General features: G+C 46.9%; 1 protein-coding gene across 1 annotated transcript in view; it reads right to left on the bottom strand.

Moving 5' to 3' along the window:
* RNF32 (ring finger protein 32) overlaps positions 1-18,753 on the bottom strand; it is a 35,071-nt gene extending 16,318 nt beyond the window's left edge. The window contains exons 1-6 of the mRNA XM_055421644.2: positions 18,739-18,753; positions 17,947-18,214; positions 13,523-13,665; positions 9,274-9,306; positions 8,401-8,525; positions 8,176-8,284 (exon numbers count right to left, since the gene is read on the bottom strand). Of these exons, the coding sequence (XP_055277619.2) occupies positions 8,176-8,284; positions 8,401-8,525; positions 9,274-9,306; positions 13,523-13,665; positions 17,947-18,214; positions 18,739-18,753 (693 nt within the window). The remainder of the gene's footprint in view (positions 1-8,175; positions 8,285-8,400; positions 8,526-9,273; positions 9,307-13,522; positions 13,666-17,946; positions 18,215-18,738) is intronic.
* Positions 18,754-20,028: the final 1,275 nt, after the last annotated feature.

Raw genomic sequence — 20,028 nt, 5'->3', positions numbered from 1 at the left:
AAGGGGAAACAGTATCAGACTTTATTTTTTTGGGCTCCAAAATCACTGAGGATGCTGATTGCAGTCATGAAATAAAAGATGCTTACTCCTTGGAAGAAAAGTTATGACCAACCTAGATAGTATATTAAAACGCAGAGACATTACTTTGCCAACAAAGGTCTGTCTAGTCAAGGCTATGGTTTTTCCAGTGGTCATGTATGGATGTGAGAGTTGGACTGTGAAGAAAGCTGAGCGCCAAAGAATTGATGCTTTTGAACTGTGGTGTTAGAGAAGACTCTTGAGAGTCCCTTGGACTGCAAGGAGATCCAACCAGTCCATTGTCAAGGAGATCAATCCTGGGTGTTCATTGGAAGGACTGATGCTAAAGCTGAAAGTCCAGTACTTTGGCCACCTCATGCGAAGAGTTGACTCACTGGAAAAGACTCTGATGCTGGGAGGGATTGGGTGCAGGAGGAGAAAGGGATGACAGAGGATGAGATGGCTGGATGGCATCACCAGCTCGATGAACATGAGTTTGAGTGAACTCTGGGAGTTGGTGATGGACAGGGAGGCCTGGCATGCTGTGACTCATGGGGTCGCAAAGAGTCGGACACGACTGAGTGACTGAACTGAACTGATAGTTATTTTTAATACTTTGTCCTTTAATCTTTATAAGGGAGTAATATAGCACAATATCACAGTATTAAGAGTATTCTGAATTTGACAATGTGCTTTCTTTTGTATGTTCTCATGATACTAACTGGACTTCCCAGGTGGCGCAGTAGTAAAGAATACCCCTGCTGATGCAGGAGACACAAGAGGCAGGGGTTCGCTGCCTGAGTCAGGAAGATTCCCTGGAGGAGGAGAGGGCAGGCTGCTCCAGTGTTCTGGCCTGGGCAAGCCCACGGACAGAGAAGCCTGGTGGCTACAGTCCGCGGGCCACAGAGCGGGACTGAGCGACTGCACACACACATGCATATGTTACCAACTAGCATCCTTCCTGAAATTAGCATTCAGCCTGCAAAACTCAGCGTTTCTTGGGAGGCAGGTCTAGAGATGAAGTCCCTCAGCTTTCATTTGTCTGGGGCAGGCTTTACTATCTCTCCTTCATTTCTGAAGGACATCTTTGCTAGCAGAGTGTTCTTGCGTGGCGGTTTTTTTTCTTTTTAGCACCTTGCATATATCACCTTCTGGCCTGTGAGTCTGATGAGACCCACCAATAGCCTGTAGGCATTTTCTTGTTAAGTTAGTAATAAACTTATTTTCTCTTGCTGCTTTTAAGATGCTGTCTTTTGACAGTTATTATAATGTGTCCTGGAGAACGTCTCTTTAAATTGAGTTTGTTTGGTGACCTATGAGGTTTACCAACTTGGATGTCTAAATCTCTCCCCCATCTGGGAAGTTCTCAGCCGTTGTTGCTTTATGTACTGTCTGCCTCCTCCCTCTCTTCTTCTGGGACTCTAATAATTCACAAATGGTTTCTTCTCATGTATTCCAAGGGTCACGCGTGCTTTCGTCACTTTTCTCTGTTCCCCTCTTACTGAGTAGCTCCCGCAGTTCTGTCTTCTAACTCACGCTCTCCTCCTGGAACCGCTCCGATGTTTAGGCTTCCGTTTCGGTTTTCGTTTCGTTTCATTCATCGTGTACTTCAGCTCCAGAATTTGCTTGGTTCTTTTTAATTTTTCTACCGCTCTGTTGAATTTCTCATTTTGTTCCTATGCTGTGTTCCTGAGACTGCTGACTGGTTTTTCTGTGTTAATGTAGCTCATTGAGCTCTTTTCCACGTAAATCACAGATCTCCGTGTCTTTGGAGTCAGTTATTGGGAAGATTGATGTGTTCCTTTGGCACTGTCACAGTTGCTTGGTTTTCCCGTTGCTTTCCTGTTTAGTGTTGACCCAGGATCTGGTCAAAGACTTTTCATTACATTTAAATGTTGTATCTCTCAAGTATCTTTGTTCCAGAACATTCCTCTTTTTTCTTTATGACACTGTTCTGTTGAAGTCAGCTGTTTTACAGAATACTTCTCATTTGGGGTCCACCTGCTTACAGGTGTCCTTGGGGCTGGGCTCAGGCGAAGCAGCTTTGGTGTCAAAGTGCAAAGACGCAGCTCTGTCCCAGCGCTCCGCGTGCACTTGAGGGGCTCAGGGGCCGCTCTGCCCACTGACTGGCTTTGTGGCCCCTGGGCCGAGAAGGGGGTTCCTGGACTTTTCTAGTGTATGCACATCTCCTCCTCTTGATAGACTCTGACTCATCTGGGGGGTGATTCCTTTGAGACTGTGTGTGAAAAATGCAGTCCCCAACCATCTTTCACCCAGCAGCTCACAGTAACTTCCTGACACGGTTCTCAGACTGTCACCTGTGTGCATCCGTGTAGGCTGGGTGTGTCTATAGACTCCTGGGTGATGTGAAACTCAGGACCTAGTTTAATCACCTCTCAGATTCCACACAGGCATGCTGGCACTTAGAGTTGTAGATTAACATTTCCTAGATCATCCCGAGGAAGAGCTGATTCTTCACTAGAAAAGTCCCTGATGCTGGGAAAGACTGAAGGTGGGAGGAGAAGGGGACGACACAAGATGAGCTGGTTGGATGGCATCACTGACTCAATGGACATGAGTTTGAGAAGGCTCCGGGAGATGGTGAAGGACAGGGAAGCCTGGCATGCTGCAGTCCATGAGGTCACAAAGAGTCAGACATGATTGAGTGACTGAACAACAAGATCATACTAATAGCTCAACAAGTGAGTCTATCAAGTTGGAAGAGGAAGGAAAAGTCAACAAATCACAGTTCAGTTCAGTTCAGTTCAGTCGCTCAGTCGTGTCCGACTCTCCGCGACCCCATGAATCACAGCACGCCAGGCCTCCCTGTCCATCACCAACTCCCGGAGTACACTCAAACTCATGTCCACAGAGTCGGTGATGCCATCCAGCCATCTCATTCTCCGTCGTCCCCTTCTCCTCCCGCCCCCAACCTTTCCCAGCATCAGAGTCTTTTCCAGTGAGTCAACTCGTCTCATGAGGTGGCCAAAGTATTGGAGTTTCAGCTTTAGCATCAGTCCCTCCAATGAACATCCAGGATTGATCTCCTTTAGAATGGACTGGTTGGATCTCCTTGCAGTATAAGGGACTCTCAAGAGTCTTCTCCAACACCACAGTTCAAAAGCATCGATTCTTCGGCGATCAGCTTTCTTCACAGTCCAACTCTCACATCCATACATGACCACGGGAAAAACCATTGCCTTGACTAGACGGACCTTGGTCGGCAAAGTAATGTCTCTGCTTTTTAATATACTATCAAGGTTGGTCATAACTTTCCTTCCAAGGAGCAAGCGTCTTTTAATTTCATGGCTGCAATCAGCATCTGCAGTGATTTTGGAGCCCAAAAAAACAAAGTCTGACACTGTTTCCACTGTTTTTCCATCTATTTCCCATGAAGTGATGGGACCAGATGCCATGATCTTTGTTTTCTGAATGTTGAGCTTCAAGCCAACCTTTTCACTCTCCTCTTTCACTTTCCTCAAGAGGCTTTTGAGTTCCTCTTCACTTTCTGCCATAAGGGTAGTGTCATCTGCATATCTGAGGTTATTGATATTTCTCCCAGCAATCTTGATTCCAGCTTGTGCTTCTTCCAGCCCAGCGTTCCTCATGATGTACTCTGCATATAAGTTAAATAAGCAAGGTGACAATATACAACCGGCTGTCTGAGGAGGCCTTACAAATAGCTGTAAAAAGAAGAGAGGCGAAAAGCAAAGGAGAAAAGGAAAGATATAAGCATCTGAATGCAGAGTTCCAAAGAATAGCAAGGAGAGATAAGAAAGCCTTCCTCAGTGATCAATGCAAAGAAATAGAGGAAAACAACAGAATAGGAAAAACAAGAGACCTCTTCAAGAAAATTAGAGATTCCAAGGGAACTTTTCATGCAAAGATGGGCTCGATAAAGGACAGAAATGGTATGGACCTAACAGAAGCAGAAGATATTAAGAAGAGGTGGCAGGAATACACAGAAGAACTGTACAAAAAAGATCTTCACGACCAAGATAGTCACGATAATGTGATCACTGACCTAGAGCCAGACATCTTGGAATGTGAAGTCAAGTGGGCCTTAGAAAGCATCACTACGAACAAAGCTAGTGGTGGTGATGGAATTCCAGTTGAGCTATTTCAAGTCTTGAAAGATGATGCTGTGAAAGTGCTGCACTCAATATGCCAGCAGATTTGGAAAACTCAGCAGTGGCCACAGGACTGGAAGAGGTCAGTCTTCATTCCAATCCCAAAGAAAGGCAATGCCAAAGAATGCTCAAACTACCGCACAATTGCACTCATCTCACACGCTAGTAAAGTCATGCTCAAAATTCTCCAAGCCAGGCTTCAGCAGTATGTAAACCGTGAACTCCCAGATGTTCAAGCAGGTTTTAGAAAAGGCAGAGGCACCAGAGATCAAATTGCCAACATCCGCTGGATCATGGAGAAAGCAAGAGAGTTTCAGAAAAACATCTATTTCTGCTTCATTGACTATGCCAAAGCCTTTGACTGTGTGGATCACAATAAACTGTGGAACATTCTGAAAGAGATGGGAATCCCAGACCACCTGACCTGCCTCTTGAGAAACCTGTATGCAGGTCAGGAAGCAACAGTTAGAACTGGTCATGGAACAACAGACTGGTTCCAAATAGGAAAAGGAGTGCGTCATCAAATCACAAGAGTCATTCAATAAATGATAAGTGGTCTGTATCATAAAGGATGGTCTCTGGGCTCCACCTAGGTAGGCATTTAAGTGTCCAAGGCCTCTACTGTTACCAGCCACCAGGAGCAGAGACAGGAGTGTGTACTTCTGCCAATCTACTCAGTTCACTTCAGTTCAGTTCAGTTGCTCAGTCGTGTCTGACTCTTTGCGACCCCATGAATCACAGCACGCCAGGCCTCCCTGTCCATCACCAACTCCCAGAGTTCTCTCAAACTCATGTCCACAGAGTCGGTGATGCCATCCAGCCATCTCATTCTCCGTCGTCCCCTTCTCCTCCCGCCCCCAATCCTTCCCAGCATCAGAGTCTTTTCCAGTGAGTCAACTCGTCGCATGAGGTGGCCAAAGTATTGGACTTTCAGCTTTAGCATCAGTCCTTCCAATGAACACCCAGGAGTGATCTCCTTTAGAATGGACTGGTTGGATCTCCTTGCAGTCCAAGGGACTCTCAAGAGTTCTCTCCAACACCACAGTTCAAAAGCATCAATTCTTCGGTGATCAGCTTTCTTCACAGTCCAACTCTCACATCCATACATAACCACTGGAAAAACCATAGCCTTGACTAGATGGATCTTGGTTGGCAAAGTAATGTCTCTGCTTTTTAATATACTATCTAAGTTGGTCATAACTTTCCTTCCAAGGAGTAAGTATCTTTTAATTTCATGGCTGCAGTCAGCATCCACAGCCATTGATTTTGGAGCCCAAAAAATAAAATCTGACACTGTTTTTCCATCTATTTCCCAGAAGTGATGGGCCAATCTACTACCTGATGTAAATTCAGGCTTCACTTATTGAAAATGAGGTTTGAGTTTACAGATGTTGACTGTTCATGGCCAAACGGGATAAGTGGGCTGGGGCGAGGTGTGAACAAATTGTGGAGAAGGTTTAGGAAACTAGCAGAGATAGTCGGGGATTCCAGGTTTCATAAACTGAAAGAGGCAATTACTAAATGCCTATCTGTGCAAAAAAGTAGGAGTAAAACTTCACTAAGTTAAAATGCTTCTGGGGAAGAGTGATGTGAAGTACGGTGTGTGTGTGTGTGCAGCCGGATGAGCCGCTCGACTCGGCTCCGTGTGGACGCAAAGGGTAGTCTATGCTTTCAAAAGTTATCTTAAACTGATGCAGGAAAATAAAAAAATTTTATACAGAAGGTAAAACTACTATTGAGTCTGTAATTAAATTTTTCCAAGCAGAAATGATAATTTCTGATTTGAGAGCCCACATATATTTATGTAATAATTATACATAAAAATAATAGTTATTATTATATATTATAAATTATTAAGAGGAACACCGAGAATAAGCCTTACTGTCAGACTAAGAATACAGAAAAGCATGGAAGGAACATAAGAGGGAGATGAAAAACCAACATGGGAGGCAGTCGCTCGCTGGCTCAGAACGAACCACAACACGCGGGATTGCCGTCTCCGGCGGAGGTGAGACAGAGGCCTGCGGAGGAAGTGCCGGCGGCCCCGTCCAGGCTGGGGGTGGTGAGCATGGGGGCTCCGTGCGGGGAAAGGCCAAGGCTCTCCGAGATGGTAGACTCGGTGGCACTGAGAGCTGCTAAGGAGGTGAGCGTGGTGCTCCCTGAGCCATTTGGGGGAGAGGCTCACTGTCCAGGTAACAGTGAGCGTGGCACGTGTTCTTTCTGTCAAGTCCCTTATCCAGAGTTTTAGCTGATCTGTTTCTTCTGTAAAATGGGGACGTTTGCGAAAGGCCCAGGAGGCAGGGAACTCAGGGGTTTTCACGGGGGCACCTGCGGCGACCCAGGCCCTGCCCCTGCCCCAGATGTCCTCCACACCAGTCCTGCGGGGGGAACCCCAGATTCCCCACCCACGGCCTCCTCCTCCCTGTTTCTGCCCCCCTCCAGCGGCCATCCTGACTGCCAGGGAAGGAGGCGGCCCTGGGGCAGCTCCAGCCCGCTGTGCTGGGCCACAGAAGGGACTCCCTCCACCCGCATCAACCTCTGAGTCATCAAAAGACTCGGTATTTTAAGGTCGCTTGCTCACATGCTGCCTTTACTGGTGTCCTATTCCAGAGGGCAAATCAAGTACACTTTCTCGATTAAGTCTGAGGCATGGTGACTTCACGTGAGCCATGATTCTGATTTTCTTTTGTGCATACTGACAACTACCTTGCTTGGAACCGTTACCTAGCGACCAGGAAGGGCATTAGAAAAATCTGTTATGATCGCTGCTTTGTGGTCAAGCTATATCCACCTACTTTCAGGGACACTGAAGAAGCCCCCCACCCCGGGCACGCAGAAGGATGGTGGGGTCGAGACACCCATGGACATCAGCCCCGCAGCCTGAGGTCGGGCAGGAGGTTGGACAATGGCCCACGGCGACCCCCTCCCCAGTGCACGGGGCTCAGTCCTTAGGTTCTGGACACAAGGAATCACACAGCTGGAGAGAGGGCACCTCTTGCACAGCGAAGGGTAACTTCCTATCACTCATTATCCCACGTGGGAGTGCAGGCTAGAAGACAGATGCGTTTAGAAAGGATGGAAATAAACGGGAGTGGTGCTTCCACAGATAACAGGCATAGGAAATTGTGACTGCAGGTTTGCCCCAGTGATTCCAGGTGACACTGTTGCAAGGTCATCCTCTCATACAGGGCGTGTCTACAAGATACCACGTCTAAAGCTGCACACAGACTGACCTGAGCGATATGGTAACGTTTACAGTAAACGCGGCTCCGGTGCCCGCTGTGTGCTAGGCCCTCCGCTCTGCGGGGGAGACGACGGCCTTCACAGCACAGACAGGGCCCCAGGCAGGAGCCAGGGTGTCGTCCGAGGCCGCAGAGCTGGGGGGCAGGTCGGGGACCTCCTGCCCCTCCTCTGTGCCTGGCCTTTGTGTATGAGGCGTGTAAGGGAAAGTTGTTAAACAGACCTATACACACACACACACACACACACACACACACACTGGTTAAAGGAAAAGGCAGAAACCGCAGTTTCTTATTTCTAAAAGTCTCTCGCACTTCGGTGACCCCAGGAGGGCCTTCCATTGCTCAGGAGGAGGTGTAAAACCTTGAGGCGGTTCCCTTTCTTTTCTCTGAAGAGATGAGTTTATCTAAATCGTTGTCATAAGGTGGGCACACAAAAGCTTGCTCTGAATTTCACCCTATTCAATTTTACCAGTTTTATGATGGAGAAGGAAATGGCAGCCCACTCCAGTACTCTTGCCTGGAGAATCCCAGGGACATAGGAGCCTGGTGGGCTACAGTCCCTGGGGTCGCAATGAGTTGGACACGACTGAGCGACTTCTCTTTTATGACGTGACTAGAAAAGGACATCTGAAAGTATTTACTGTCCGGGTTAGAAAACCAGTTTAAGGGGCTGGCATTTCCCCGTTTGAAAGAGCCTAAACCTGAAGCCCGGCTCAGGGTGTCCCGCCGCGTAGGCCTGGGATCCGCGGGCAGGGAGCCGCCAGCGGCGTCGGGGTCACACCCACCTTGGCTTCAAAGAACTTCCTCCTCAGCTTGGCGTCTGCGGGCGGCACCATCCTCCTCAGCTCCCGGTACCACCTCCTGACCACGTGTCCGCGCCAGGACGCCTGGATCCTAGGGCACAGGGCGCCGTCAGCGCCGGGCCGGCCCGTGCAGGGAAGACCCCCGCACCCCGCCGCCCCGGAGCGCGCCCGGGGCCGGCCTGCTCCCTCCCGGCCCGGGCCGCTCACCTGGTCGCACACTTGATTTTGAAGAGTCGGGCCCCATCGCGGATCACCCGGGTTTGGTACTGGTTCTTTCTACAGAGAGGACAGGTTTTTTTATTTGTGAAGTTTTCAAAAGCCTGAAGGCAAGCCTGAAGGAAAACATTTCACTTGAAATTTCACGAGTAATTACGCAGAAACAACACGTTTTACTTCTCATGTAATTATACTGTTCTTTTTCTCGCATAATCATGAGACTTGGCCCAATTCAGATTATGAAGGGAAGACATTTCATCAGATGTTAACACCTTCCTCATGAAAAATGATATTTTACAAGAATGTACACGCAGGCACATCAAACACTTCTGAGAGCCCCTGCGTGAAGGTGGATGCCCTGCGTTCAGGCGACAGGGCGGTGAACTCAGAGGGAGCGGGGCTTGCCCACGCCGGTGGACGTCACCAACCACACTCTCTCGGAGGGACATTTGAGGCTTGAATGCCACGGAGAATTCACAACTTTCAAAACAGGATGGGTCCTACTCTAGTCTAAAATCATATTTCTAGCTGTCAGTGGTGACAATGGATAAAATAAATGGCTCTTTTCAGGAGCGGGAAAGTGAGAGAGGCCTTCCCTGGTGGCTCAGTGGTAAAGAATCTGCCTGCCAATGCGGGCTTGCTCCCTGGGTGGGGAAGATCCCCTGGAGGAGGAAATGGCAGGCCACTCCAGTATCATGGCCTGGGAAATCCCATGGACGGAAGAGCCTGCTGGGCTACAGTCCATGGGGTCGCACAGAGTCGGACCCGACTGAGGGACTAAACAGCACAGTGAGAGGTGGTCCCCAGCTCTGAGCTAGGAGGGTGCGGTGTGCCCCTGGGGGCACGGAGCGGGGAGTGCCTCACCCTGTGGAACACGTGGGAGCAGGAGAGCAGCACCTGTTCAGAGAAGACAAAGGAGGTTTGAAGTTTAAATTAGTTTAAAGGAGAAGCAGCATAAATGCATTAATTAAAAGAAAAGTTCTGACTCTTTAAAAGGTAAGCTGTGTTGCTTCTTTGAAAAAGTTAAGAAGCAGATTAACAACTTTGATATTTACAATATTCATAGTTAAAGTTTAGCATGGCACAGGTATATAATCTCAAGAGAAACTTAACAACAATCTGAAACATCAAATGAACATGTGAAGTTTGCTACAGAACAAGTGTATATTTAAAAATGAGATGATTATAAAAGAGAAGAATTTCTGGGCAGATCCTAAGAAAGAGCACAGCTGGCAGGGCCCCAGGCTGGGGGCGGGGTGCAGAAGACAGAAAGCAAACACCTTTTCTTAGGACTCTGTTCAACTCAACTACACTCTCAAATTTAATGAGCAGTAAATCCCAGAGACACATGAATTACTTTTTCTCCTTTAAATGCAGGGCAAGGGTGGTCGCCAGAAAATTCCACCTTTCTGTGGCTCAGATTCCCACTGAACAATGGTATTCCGTGTTGTTCAGTCACTCAGTCGTGGCTGACTCTTTGTGACCACATGAATGGCAGCATGCCAGGCTCCCCTGTCCCTCAGTATCTCCCAGAGTTTGCTCAGACTCACGTCCATTGAGTCGGTGATACTATGATATTCTGGGTTGAGATGTTATATCCAGACTGTCTAAAGATACTCTGGGCTGGGACAAAGGAGCTTAGACTGAATGAAGAGAAAAGCCGCTGGCTCTTCTGGAAGGAAGGACCAGGGAAGGTGAGGGCAGGCCAGCCAGCATGCAGTCCACTCCACTGCTCCGCGTTCCTGAATTCTCTCGAGGGTGCTGGGATGGAGGGGGGAGCAGCAGATAAACTTCCCAGGAGTGCATGTTCCAAGGCATGGAAGGCCCATGCCTTCCCTGGGCCACCTGGTCTGAGGGAAACCTCCCAGTTTTAAAGCAACCATCCCCTCACCCCACCATCCTGCCTTTATTCAGTCTAGTCTTTTCTTCTCAATGGGAAAGATGGAAGAATAGCAAAATAAATACAACCCAGAAAGTTCCAAAACCGATCCTTGAAACTTATTGCCACCAAGAAGCCTAAATTGCAAAAACTCATTAACATGGGTCCTTTTAAATTATCACCGTTTAAGCTTGCTTCTTGAAAGAAAAGCTATGACAAACCTAGACAGCATATTAAAAAGCAGAGACATTACTTTGCTGACAAAGGTCCATCTAGTCTAGCTCAAAATTCTCCAAGCCACGCTTCAACAGTACGTGAACTGTGAACTTCCAGATGTTCAAGCTGGATTTAGAAAAGGCAGAGGAACCAGAGATCAAATTGCCAACATCTGTTGGATCACACAAAAAGCAAGAGAGTTCTAGAAAAAACATCTACTTCCGCGTTATTGATTATGCCAAAGCCTTTGACTGTGTGGATCACAACAAACTGTGGACAATTCTTCAAGAGATGGGAATTCCAGACCACCTTACCTGCCTCCTGAGAAACCTGTATGCAAGTCAAGAAGCAACAGTTAGAACCAGATATGGAATAACAGACTGGTTCCAAATAGGGAAAGGAGTACATTAAAGCTGTATACTGTCACCCTGCTCATTTAACTTATGTGCAGAGTACATCATACAAAATGCTGGGCTGGATGAAGCACAGCTGGAATCAAGATTGTGGGGGAAAATATCAATAACCTCAGACATGCAGATGACACCACCCTTACGGCAGAAAGCGAAGAAGAACTAAAGAGCCCCTTGATGAAAGTGAAAGAGGAGAGTGAAAAAGTTGGCTTAAAACTTAGTGTTCAAAAAACTAAGATCATGGCATCCAGTCCCATCCCTTCATGGCAAATAGATGGCAAATAGATGGGGAAACAATGGAAACAGTGACAGTGTATTTTTTGGGCTCAAAAATTACTGCAGATGGTGACTGCGGTATTGAAATTAAAAGACGCTTAGTCCTTAAAGATTAAAAGAAAATCTATGACTAATTTATACAACATATTAAAAAGCAGAGACATTACTTTTCCAACAAAGGTCCATCTAGTCAAAGCTATGGTTTTCCCAGTAGCCATGTATGGATGTGAGAGTTGGACTGTAAAGAAAGCTGAGTGCAGAAGAATTGATGCTTTTGAACTGTGGTGTTGGAGAAGACTCTTGAGGGTTCCTTGGACTGCAAGGAGATCAAACCAGTCCATCCTAAAGGAGATCAGTCCTGGGTGTTCATTGGAAGGACTGATGCTGAAGCTGAAACTCCAATCTTTTGGCCACTTGATGCGAAGAGCTGACTCATTGGAAAAGACACTGATGCTGGGAAAGATTGAAGGCGGGAGGAGAAGTGGATGACAGAGGATGAGATGGTTGGATGGCATCATCGATTTGATGGACATGAGTTTGAGGAAGCTCTGGGAGATGGTGAAGGACAGCCTGACGTGATGCAGCTCATGGGGTCACAGAGAGTCGGATATGACTGAGAGACTGAACTGAACTGAACTCTGTATATTTAAAATATACTATTAGACGTTCATGAATAGTTGTTATTGGCAAACATTCTCTGAGATAAGAAAATTGAATGACTCAGTGGTGGTAAACACAGTGAAAGTGTCCTTGAAGTCAGGGTTGGATCCCAGCCCTGCTGAGTACATGTCCTGAGGCAGCCTGCTGTGGATCATGGGAATTGCTTATTTCCTCATCAGTTAAGGGATATAACGCCCACCTCAGAGACACATGAGTTGAACTGATCGAACGTTGGGAAAATGCCAACTAAGGAGAAACTGGGCTTCCCAGTTGGCTCAGTGGTAAAGAATCTGCCTGCCAATACAAGAGACTGGGAATCAGTCCCTGGGTGGGGAAGATCCCCTGGAGAAGGAAGTAGCAACCCCCTCTGGCATTCTTGCCTGGAGAACTCCATGAGTAGTAGAGCCTGGTGGGCAGGGTCTGTGGGGTTGCAAAGAGTCGGACACGACTGAGCGACTAGACAACAGCACAGGAAGAAGCCACACCTGAGAACTGTAACCAGAAATGCAGAGGAGACACATTTCATATCTATAATCAGAGGCATTCCAGTGAGACGTTCCCAACAAGCAGAGTGGGGGAGACGCTGCTGTGACACTCTGGTCCCCCTTCAGATATTCAGCTTCAGCTCCCCTTCTTCACATCGCCATCAGACCTAGTGTCTGCAGCACCGTGAAGGGAGAGGCTGTTGGGGCCAGAAAGACTCCTCGCGGCTTTTTTAGCTCTTTCACTAAAGGCTAAATCGTCCCAGAGCTACTTCCGCACTTTAAGGACCACAATCTTTCTGAAATACCCAACCTTCATGGACCTAAGAGATTAGGTCTTGATAGAGAACTAGGACATAATAAGTATGTTTAAAATAATGTGTGAGTTCAAATTAGTAAAGAACAGAAGTTTATCACTGTGAACTAACTCATTAACCATAAAAACTTACTAAAACAAATGAAGTTTGAGAGTTTATGTGCCAGGTTGGTAGACAAAGCCTGGGATTCCTAGGCTGTGAATTCTAAGCCTGCTTTTAAATATATTTGCTGTATTTTTTTGCTTTTTTAAGGCAAAGTTCCAAGTGCTTCTGTGTAGGAAGCATTATGCTACACATGAGGGAAATTGCAGAGCCCCTTAACTTCCACGAGATTGAAGTAATTAGACAAAGTATGTATAGGAAAAAACCAAACAAACCTATGACATAGACTGATTGTACATTATCTATATTATCATCAGTCTGAATTATGGTAAACTTTCATAATAAAGATTGTTATAAGATTTTACTTAAAGATCCTCCCACAGATTCTTTGGAGATATTCAAGCTCGGTTTTCCTTTTAAGATTTCAATTCTCAGAACAGCATAAACGATCCCCACTCTTCTGCTCCGTGTACCTTGCCAGCTGGGTTCCCCCACCCCCGCTGCGCACGGCCAGTGGAGTGGGAACGGTCTTGTACAAACCCTGTACTTGAGAATTAAGAGCAATCAGTAAATAAGACTGTTCAGTGAGGGTGTTTAGCTCCTTCTCATATACAAACTTAACTAATGGAAAAGAAAATGTAGAGTCTTTCAGGGTCAAGTAGGAGGAAGAGACTGGAAGAAAGAAGCGTGGACCCTCTTAATCCCCAGTTCAGAGTCCAGTCACTGGAGAACGCCCCGCAGGCTTGCTTATCTAAGGCTCACGATAAACACCTGCGGGTGAAGTCCAAACTCCTCTTTGCATATCGGGCACGGTTGCATGGAGTCCCCCTGCTCCACGGACCTCTGCTTCACCCTGTCCCATTCATCCGCCGACAGTGGCAACGGGGGAGGGGCAAAGAGGCCCAACTTCTGTGCTGAAGTTCAAATAACAGGGAATGTGAGTCCAGTATATTTTGGAGGGTGGTAACTCATGCATCATTTTAATGACATTATTTTGCAAATCTTAAGGCAAAACATTCACATTACTTACTTCATTCCACCGTATTTAGAATGCTGCTTTTATATGGGTGCACAGAAGTCAAGGACAATAATTTGGTGCTGTTCAGTCACTCAGTTGTGTCCAACTCTTTGCAGCCCCATGGACTGCAGCACTCCAGGCTTCCCTGTCCTTCACCACCTCCCGGAACTTGCTCAAACTCATGTCCATTGAGTCTGTGATGCCATCCAACCATCTCATCCTCTATCATCCACTTCTCCTCCTGCCCTCAGTCTTTCCCAGCATCAGGGTCTTTTCCAGTGAGTCAGCTCTTTGCATCAAGTGGCCAAAGTATAGGAGCTTCAGCTTCGGCATCCGTGCTTTCAGTGAATATTCAGGGTTGATTTTCTTTGGGATGGCCTGGCTGGATCTCTTCACTATCCAAGGGACTTGCAAGGTGAATAATATCCTACATTTATGTTGCTTTTATTTACAAAGAATTCCCCATTTCTATTTCGTTTTCACAATGACTCCATAAAGCAGGCCGGGCTGATATTCTATGTTACAAATTTTTTACAGGTGTTAGCCAAAGGTCTCCTCATTTTTCAGCTAACTTCTCTCTCAGCCTTCGGCATTGCCTTCCTCCAATTTTGCTTGTTTCTGTTGCCAATGACCTTTGTAAAATGAGTATCAACCCAGTTCTTCCCTTGCTAAAAATTTCTTATGACGTACAGTTATCGTTAGAATCAGCCCTTGTCTCAGCCACGTTTGAGGATCCTCTGCGTGTCTACCCCGGAGCAGGCCCAGAGCATCTGTTCCAGTGGAAGCACTCACTCTGGAGAAGGAACTGCGAGGAGCTCGGGAGAATGGGGTTGGGGGTGTCAGCACAGCCTCTGCTCTCCCCACCGCGGCCCCAGGCCACTGAGTGGACACAGCATCAACCCACAGGGCCGCCTTCAGGGACGGACAGTGAAGTGCCAGGTCTGCGGAACAAGAACGGGAGGCCTCGACAGGCCCGCTCAGAGTACAAGAGCTCTCGAAGATGGAAACGTTTTAGTATCCATAGGAATACCAGAGTCAACCAAAAGACTGGAGGAGGAAGGGATAATCTCAAGGTAGAAGATTACTACTTCCGGAGGCAGAAAATAAGAAGACTCAAGGATCAGTCTGACACCTGAAAGTCAGGCATTCCAGAAAGAACAGAAAACGGAGAGTGGACAACTTCAAGAAAAAAAAGAGCCCAAACGTCTCCCAGAAGAGGCCACCTGTTTCTAGCCAGAGAGCACCCAGCAAGGCCGGAATGAAGGACTCACCCAAGTCTGCTCGCTGCGATGCTGCAGAGGCAGAGAAGATCCCAGAGTACCCGGAGCCAGAAGCACATCAGATGCACCCACAGCAACACAGACACCAGGAGGCAGCCCTTCCAGAACTGTGAGGAGAACCTCGTATCAGCCACAGTCCACGTCGGAGCAGAACACAGGTGTCTCCTGCCTGCTCGCTTGGATGTGGCCTCTCACACGCTGTTTCCCAGCAGTTCCTGCTACAATGGCACTGCGGGGTGAGGAAAGCTAAGGGGCAGGAGAGCCTCGGGGCCGCAGTCCACAAGAGGGTGCTGAGCAGAGGCCCAGGGCCCACGGCGCCGCACCAGCCCCGCAGAGCGACTGTCCAGATGTGAGCGGAATGGTGGAAGCTTCCAGAAGGAATGTCTCCATGAAGATACAATGAAAGGTCACCTGCTGTATTTTAATGTACTGAGAGAATATACTTTTGGAAGACATTCTGGGGGACGGATTTTGGCTCTTTTCCTACGAGTTATTATGGCGTATTACAAAATTTTATGAATAAAAACAGTGAGATGCTGACATAAAAACAGAAGCCCCAAATCATGCACACGTTCCCTCTCCCTCTCTCAGATAAACACAGAAAACTCTCTGCATGCACAGCGTGGTGCCACAAGCCAGCTAGGAAAGCATGGCTGATGATTTGAGGGAAGAATCTAACTTTAATTGTTATATGAAATAATGTTCCCCGAATCATTTGCAAAATAAACTGGGCTGAGATCTAAGTGAAATGCAAAACTTCAAAGGTAGTGAAAAAAAGGTGGGGACATCTCTGCGATCTCAAGGATGGGTAAGGATGGAAACCCCCCAGATCATAAAGGATAACGAGAAAAACTGGTAACGAAACAGTAGTTGGAGTGAAGAGTCTGTTCAAACGTATGATCAGACACAGACCCGGAGAGGATAGTCTCTGTGGCGAAGTCAACACGGGATTCAGACAAAGAGGACGCTGAGAACTCCAGCATGTCAGCAAGAAAAGATGGGAACCCAAGAGCAGTCTCCATCCATGGGATTCTCCAGGCAAGAATATTGGAGTTGGTTGTCATTTACTTCTCCAGGGGATCTTCCTGACCCAGGAGTCGAATCTGGGTCTCCCTCATTGCAGGCAGATGATTTACTAACTGAGCTATGAAGGAATTGCAGGGACAAATCCACTTAACCCTGCGAATCTATGGTGGAAGCCAGCTGATGTTCGCCAGCCTCCTCCTGAGTGCATGGCTGGATCTGACCTCTCTTGCAAAAAATGAAAAAAAAAAAAGAAAGAAAACCTTTTCTGTTCCTAAGTTTGCAGCTTACAATAGTTTGGACTTGTTTGTAAATACTATAAAACTGTGTAAAGGAGCCTCACGCGCCATGCACTGGGCCCCCCCAGATGCTCACATGTCATGGGACCTGAGCGCCCGGCCCCATCCGGCTCGGCCTGTTGATCCAGCGCTCTTGATTCATCTGTCCGCCCCGCTGGGCGTCCTTCTAGTCTCCCTGACGCCCTTCTGCCCTGACCGTGATCCCACATGTGCTCAGCTGGCCTGCCCCCTCGGCCCCTCAGGACCTGGCCTGGCACCTCGGGCTTTATTTGCTTCTATTGACGCTTCTGCGGAGCCCCGGCCAGGAACCTCCCTCTGGGTCAACTGATGTGTCCTCAGAGCAGACTGAGAGATGCTTCTCTGGTGGGAGTGTCTAGGAGGGGCCTGCGCCCTTCTGAGAGCCTGGCCCCAGGCTTCTTCACCTGGTAAAGGTGCCGCCGCTTTCTCTGTGCAGTGAGTACGCCCCTGGGGCGACGCTCTGAGGCTGCGCCCAGATCCGAGTCTGAGCGCCACTCCCCGCTGGTTCCGGCGTCCGGGTACCACTGTCACCACTGTGGCTGTTGTTGTCACTAAGTCACGTCCGACCCTCTGTGACCGCGTGGACTAAAGCACCCCAGGCTTCCCTGTCCTTCACTTTCTCCCATTGAGTCAGTGATGCTGTCCAACCATCTCACCCGCTGTCATCCCCTTCTCTTCCCGTCCTCAATCTTTCCCAGGATCAGGGTCTTTTCTAATGAGTCGACTCTTTGCATCAGGTGGCCAAAGTATTAGAGCTTCACGTTAGTCCTTCCAATGAATATTCAGGGTTGATTTCCTTTAGGACTAACTGGTTTGATCTCCTTGAAGTCCAAAGGACTCTCGAGAGTCTTCTCCAGAAAAACAATTTGAAAGCATCAATTCTTTGGCTGCCGCCTTCCTTATGGTCCAACTCTCACATCTGTACATGACTGCTGGAAAAACCATAGCTTTGACTATACGGATCTTTGTTGGCAAAGAGATGTGGCAGCTTTTTATCACTATGGTCTTGGCCAGATGGTGATTTCCTATTTCTAGCCATCTACTATATTTAATAGCTGTTAATCGACTGTAAGAAAGAGCCTTTCCTATTATTTATTCAATGATTTATTTCTATCACTGTAGATTAACGGATATTTACTTTATTCTCCTCTTACTTATTCTTGTGCTACTTATCATTACTGGCCTTCCCTTGTGGCTCAGCTGGTAAAGAATCTGCTTGCAATGCGGGAGACCTGGGTTTGATCCCTGGGTTGGGAAGATCCCCTGGGGTAGGGAAAGGCTACCCACTCTAGTATTCTGGCCTGGAGAATTCCATGGACTCTTTAGTCCATGGGGTCACAAAGAGTTGGACACAGCTAAGCAAGTTTCATTTATCATTACTATCTTTAATTTTTGCTCAAACTGTCCCCACCACTGTTTTTAAACTTTAGTACACACATATCTTTCTGTAAGATTATAAATTAAAATAATTTATGTATCAAAGAAAATGGTACTATTCATCTCAACTAGATTCTTTAGCTCTAGTAAGGCAAAATAAGAGTGATGAGATCAGCTTACCTAAAGATAATGGTGGTGGTTTTGGATCAAGAACATATTCTTTTTCTGGATCTTCCACTTTAGGGCCTCCTTGTGTAGTTTTCTTAAGTCCAGTATCTATTATTGCCTTTGTATTTCTTTTCAGAGATTTGGATCTGTTCTCTGCCTTTTGTACCTTTGTCTTAGAATAATCTGCTATTGAAAGATTTTGAAGTTGAAGATCATGTACAATGTGATCTTGTAAAGCCACTGCAGTGACTGCTAAGTTATCCTGTTTAGAGGAATGACCCTAAAAAGTAGGGAAAAAAGCCTTATAGTTACATATCTAATGGCTCATTTACAAGAAAGCTTACACTTTAATACTCAACCTTGACGGCATACCAGACCAGATCCAGTAGTAAAGAATGCTGCACCTATCGCTACCCTAGTCGGGGGACCAAAGCCCACTCTCATTTATGTTAATGGCACAGTAACATCTTTTCACTTAATTACTAAGGCCTTAATCATAATAAGAATAAATACAGTCTGACCTATAAAAGCTGTGCATGCCTGAGTATATTGTTTCACGATAATTATATTAGGCAAAGCTTGTTTCTGTTATACCACAGAGAACCTTGCATTTAAGTGCGTGTTTCTTTGGTGAAAACTGACACAAAAAATTGCTCTGCAGCTAAGAAATGCTTGCGCCAAGCACTACAGCCGACAGTGCCTCACTGATGCAAGGTTTGCAAACTATTTTTAAAACATCAAATAGCTGAATTAAAACATATTCATGAGTAAAACAATGTCTGTGTTTTAAATAGGATTGTGTACCTTATTTCTTAACATGTTGATTCGGGAGGAGCTGTTGCTTGGCTACATCAAATTATATCATCATTTCATACCCCAGTCCTTTAATTCTTCTACTGTAAAAAAGTCAACAGAAAGTCAAAGTTAGAGTGTGCATAACACATCTGATGAAGCTTATGGGGAAGAGATAAATTGAGGGTCTAACTGAAGTGACAGGACCGCCTACCACCACAGCCCACGTTCCATGATCTGGTCTTGGAGGAATTCAAGCCAGTTGCATCTTGGTCAAGCCCTGTCCTCAAGCAGTTCTCCAGTGAGTTGGGGGAAACTTATTAATGTGAACGAGAACAATCCATTGCTAAATATAATGATATCATGTGTGAATACAACAAAATTTCAGACTAAAAGATCAGAGAATATAAGTGAAATACTTCTTGAAAAGTCAAAGTGTTAGTTGCTGTGACTTTTTGCAACGCCATGGACTGTAGCCCACCAGGCTCCTCTGATCATGGGATTTCCCAGGCTGGAATACTCAAGTGGGTTGCCATTTCCTTCTCCAGGGGATCTTCCTGACCAGGGATTGAACCTGGGTCTCCTGTATTGCAGGCAGACTCTTTACCATCTGAGCCATCGGGGAAGCCTCTTAAAGAGAGAATACTAAACCTGGGATTTGAAGGATAGAGAGCGGGCGATGAACATGCTGCCCCACAGCACGAGAAAAGCAAAGGTGCTCCAGAGCTCAGCAGAGGTTTGCATTTCAGAGAAGGGAACAGTGGATGCCCTGGGATGGAGGAGGACGCTCCGTGACGTCCCCCTGCTGAGAGCACAGACTACAGAACGTGAGCCAGGTTCCAGTCTTGCTCCGTTTGCAAAACACATAGCATATCTGAGGCTGCTTTCCCATAAGACACACACACAACCCTCTCCGCACAGGACTACTGTCAGGATTAAATAACGCAGCCCAATTCCCTTCAAAGCTGGAGGAAGAATTTGGAATTGACCCCGTCAGTTTTTAGACAAGGGTATATCTCATGATTCTTCACCATCTGAGAAGACAAGAGACCAAAATACATTGGGGGGGGGAGAGACGGCACCCTGTTAAAGTCATCTAGGGAGCAGTATCGAGGGCCTGATTTACGACAAGAAAGGAAGTGATCCCTCATGTGTGTCTCAGGGTGGACACCTACATCCAGTCAGTCCCACAGAATGAACCTCCTAAGGAGAGAGGGTTGAATGAGAAATGTAGAATAAGAAAAGTCAGGGCTGAGCTGCTGCCAAGATCCCCTAGAAGTGAGGTGACCGTTTCCACGGCAA

The sequence above is a fragment of the Moschus berezovskii genome, chromosome 3 (assembly GCF_049115385.1).
Source record: "Moschus berezovskii isolate FMDL1 chromosome 3, NW_MosBer_1.0, whole genome shotgun sequence".
In the NCBI taxonomy this organism is placed as follows: Eukaryota; Metazoa; Chordata; class Mammalia; order Artiodactyla; family Moschidae; genus Moschus; species Moschus berezovskii.
Note: the sequence above shows the minus strand (reverse complement) of the source record. Positions and strands in the feature narration are given on the sequence as shown.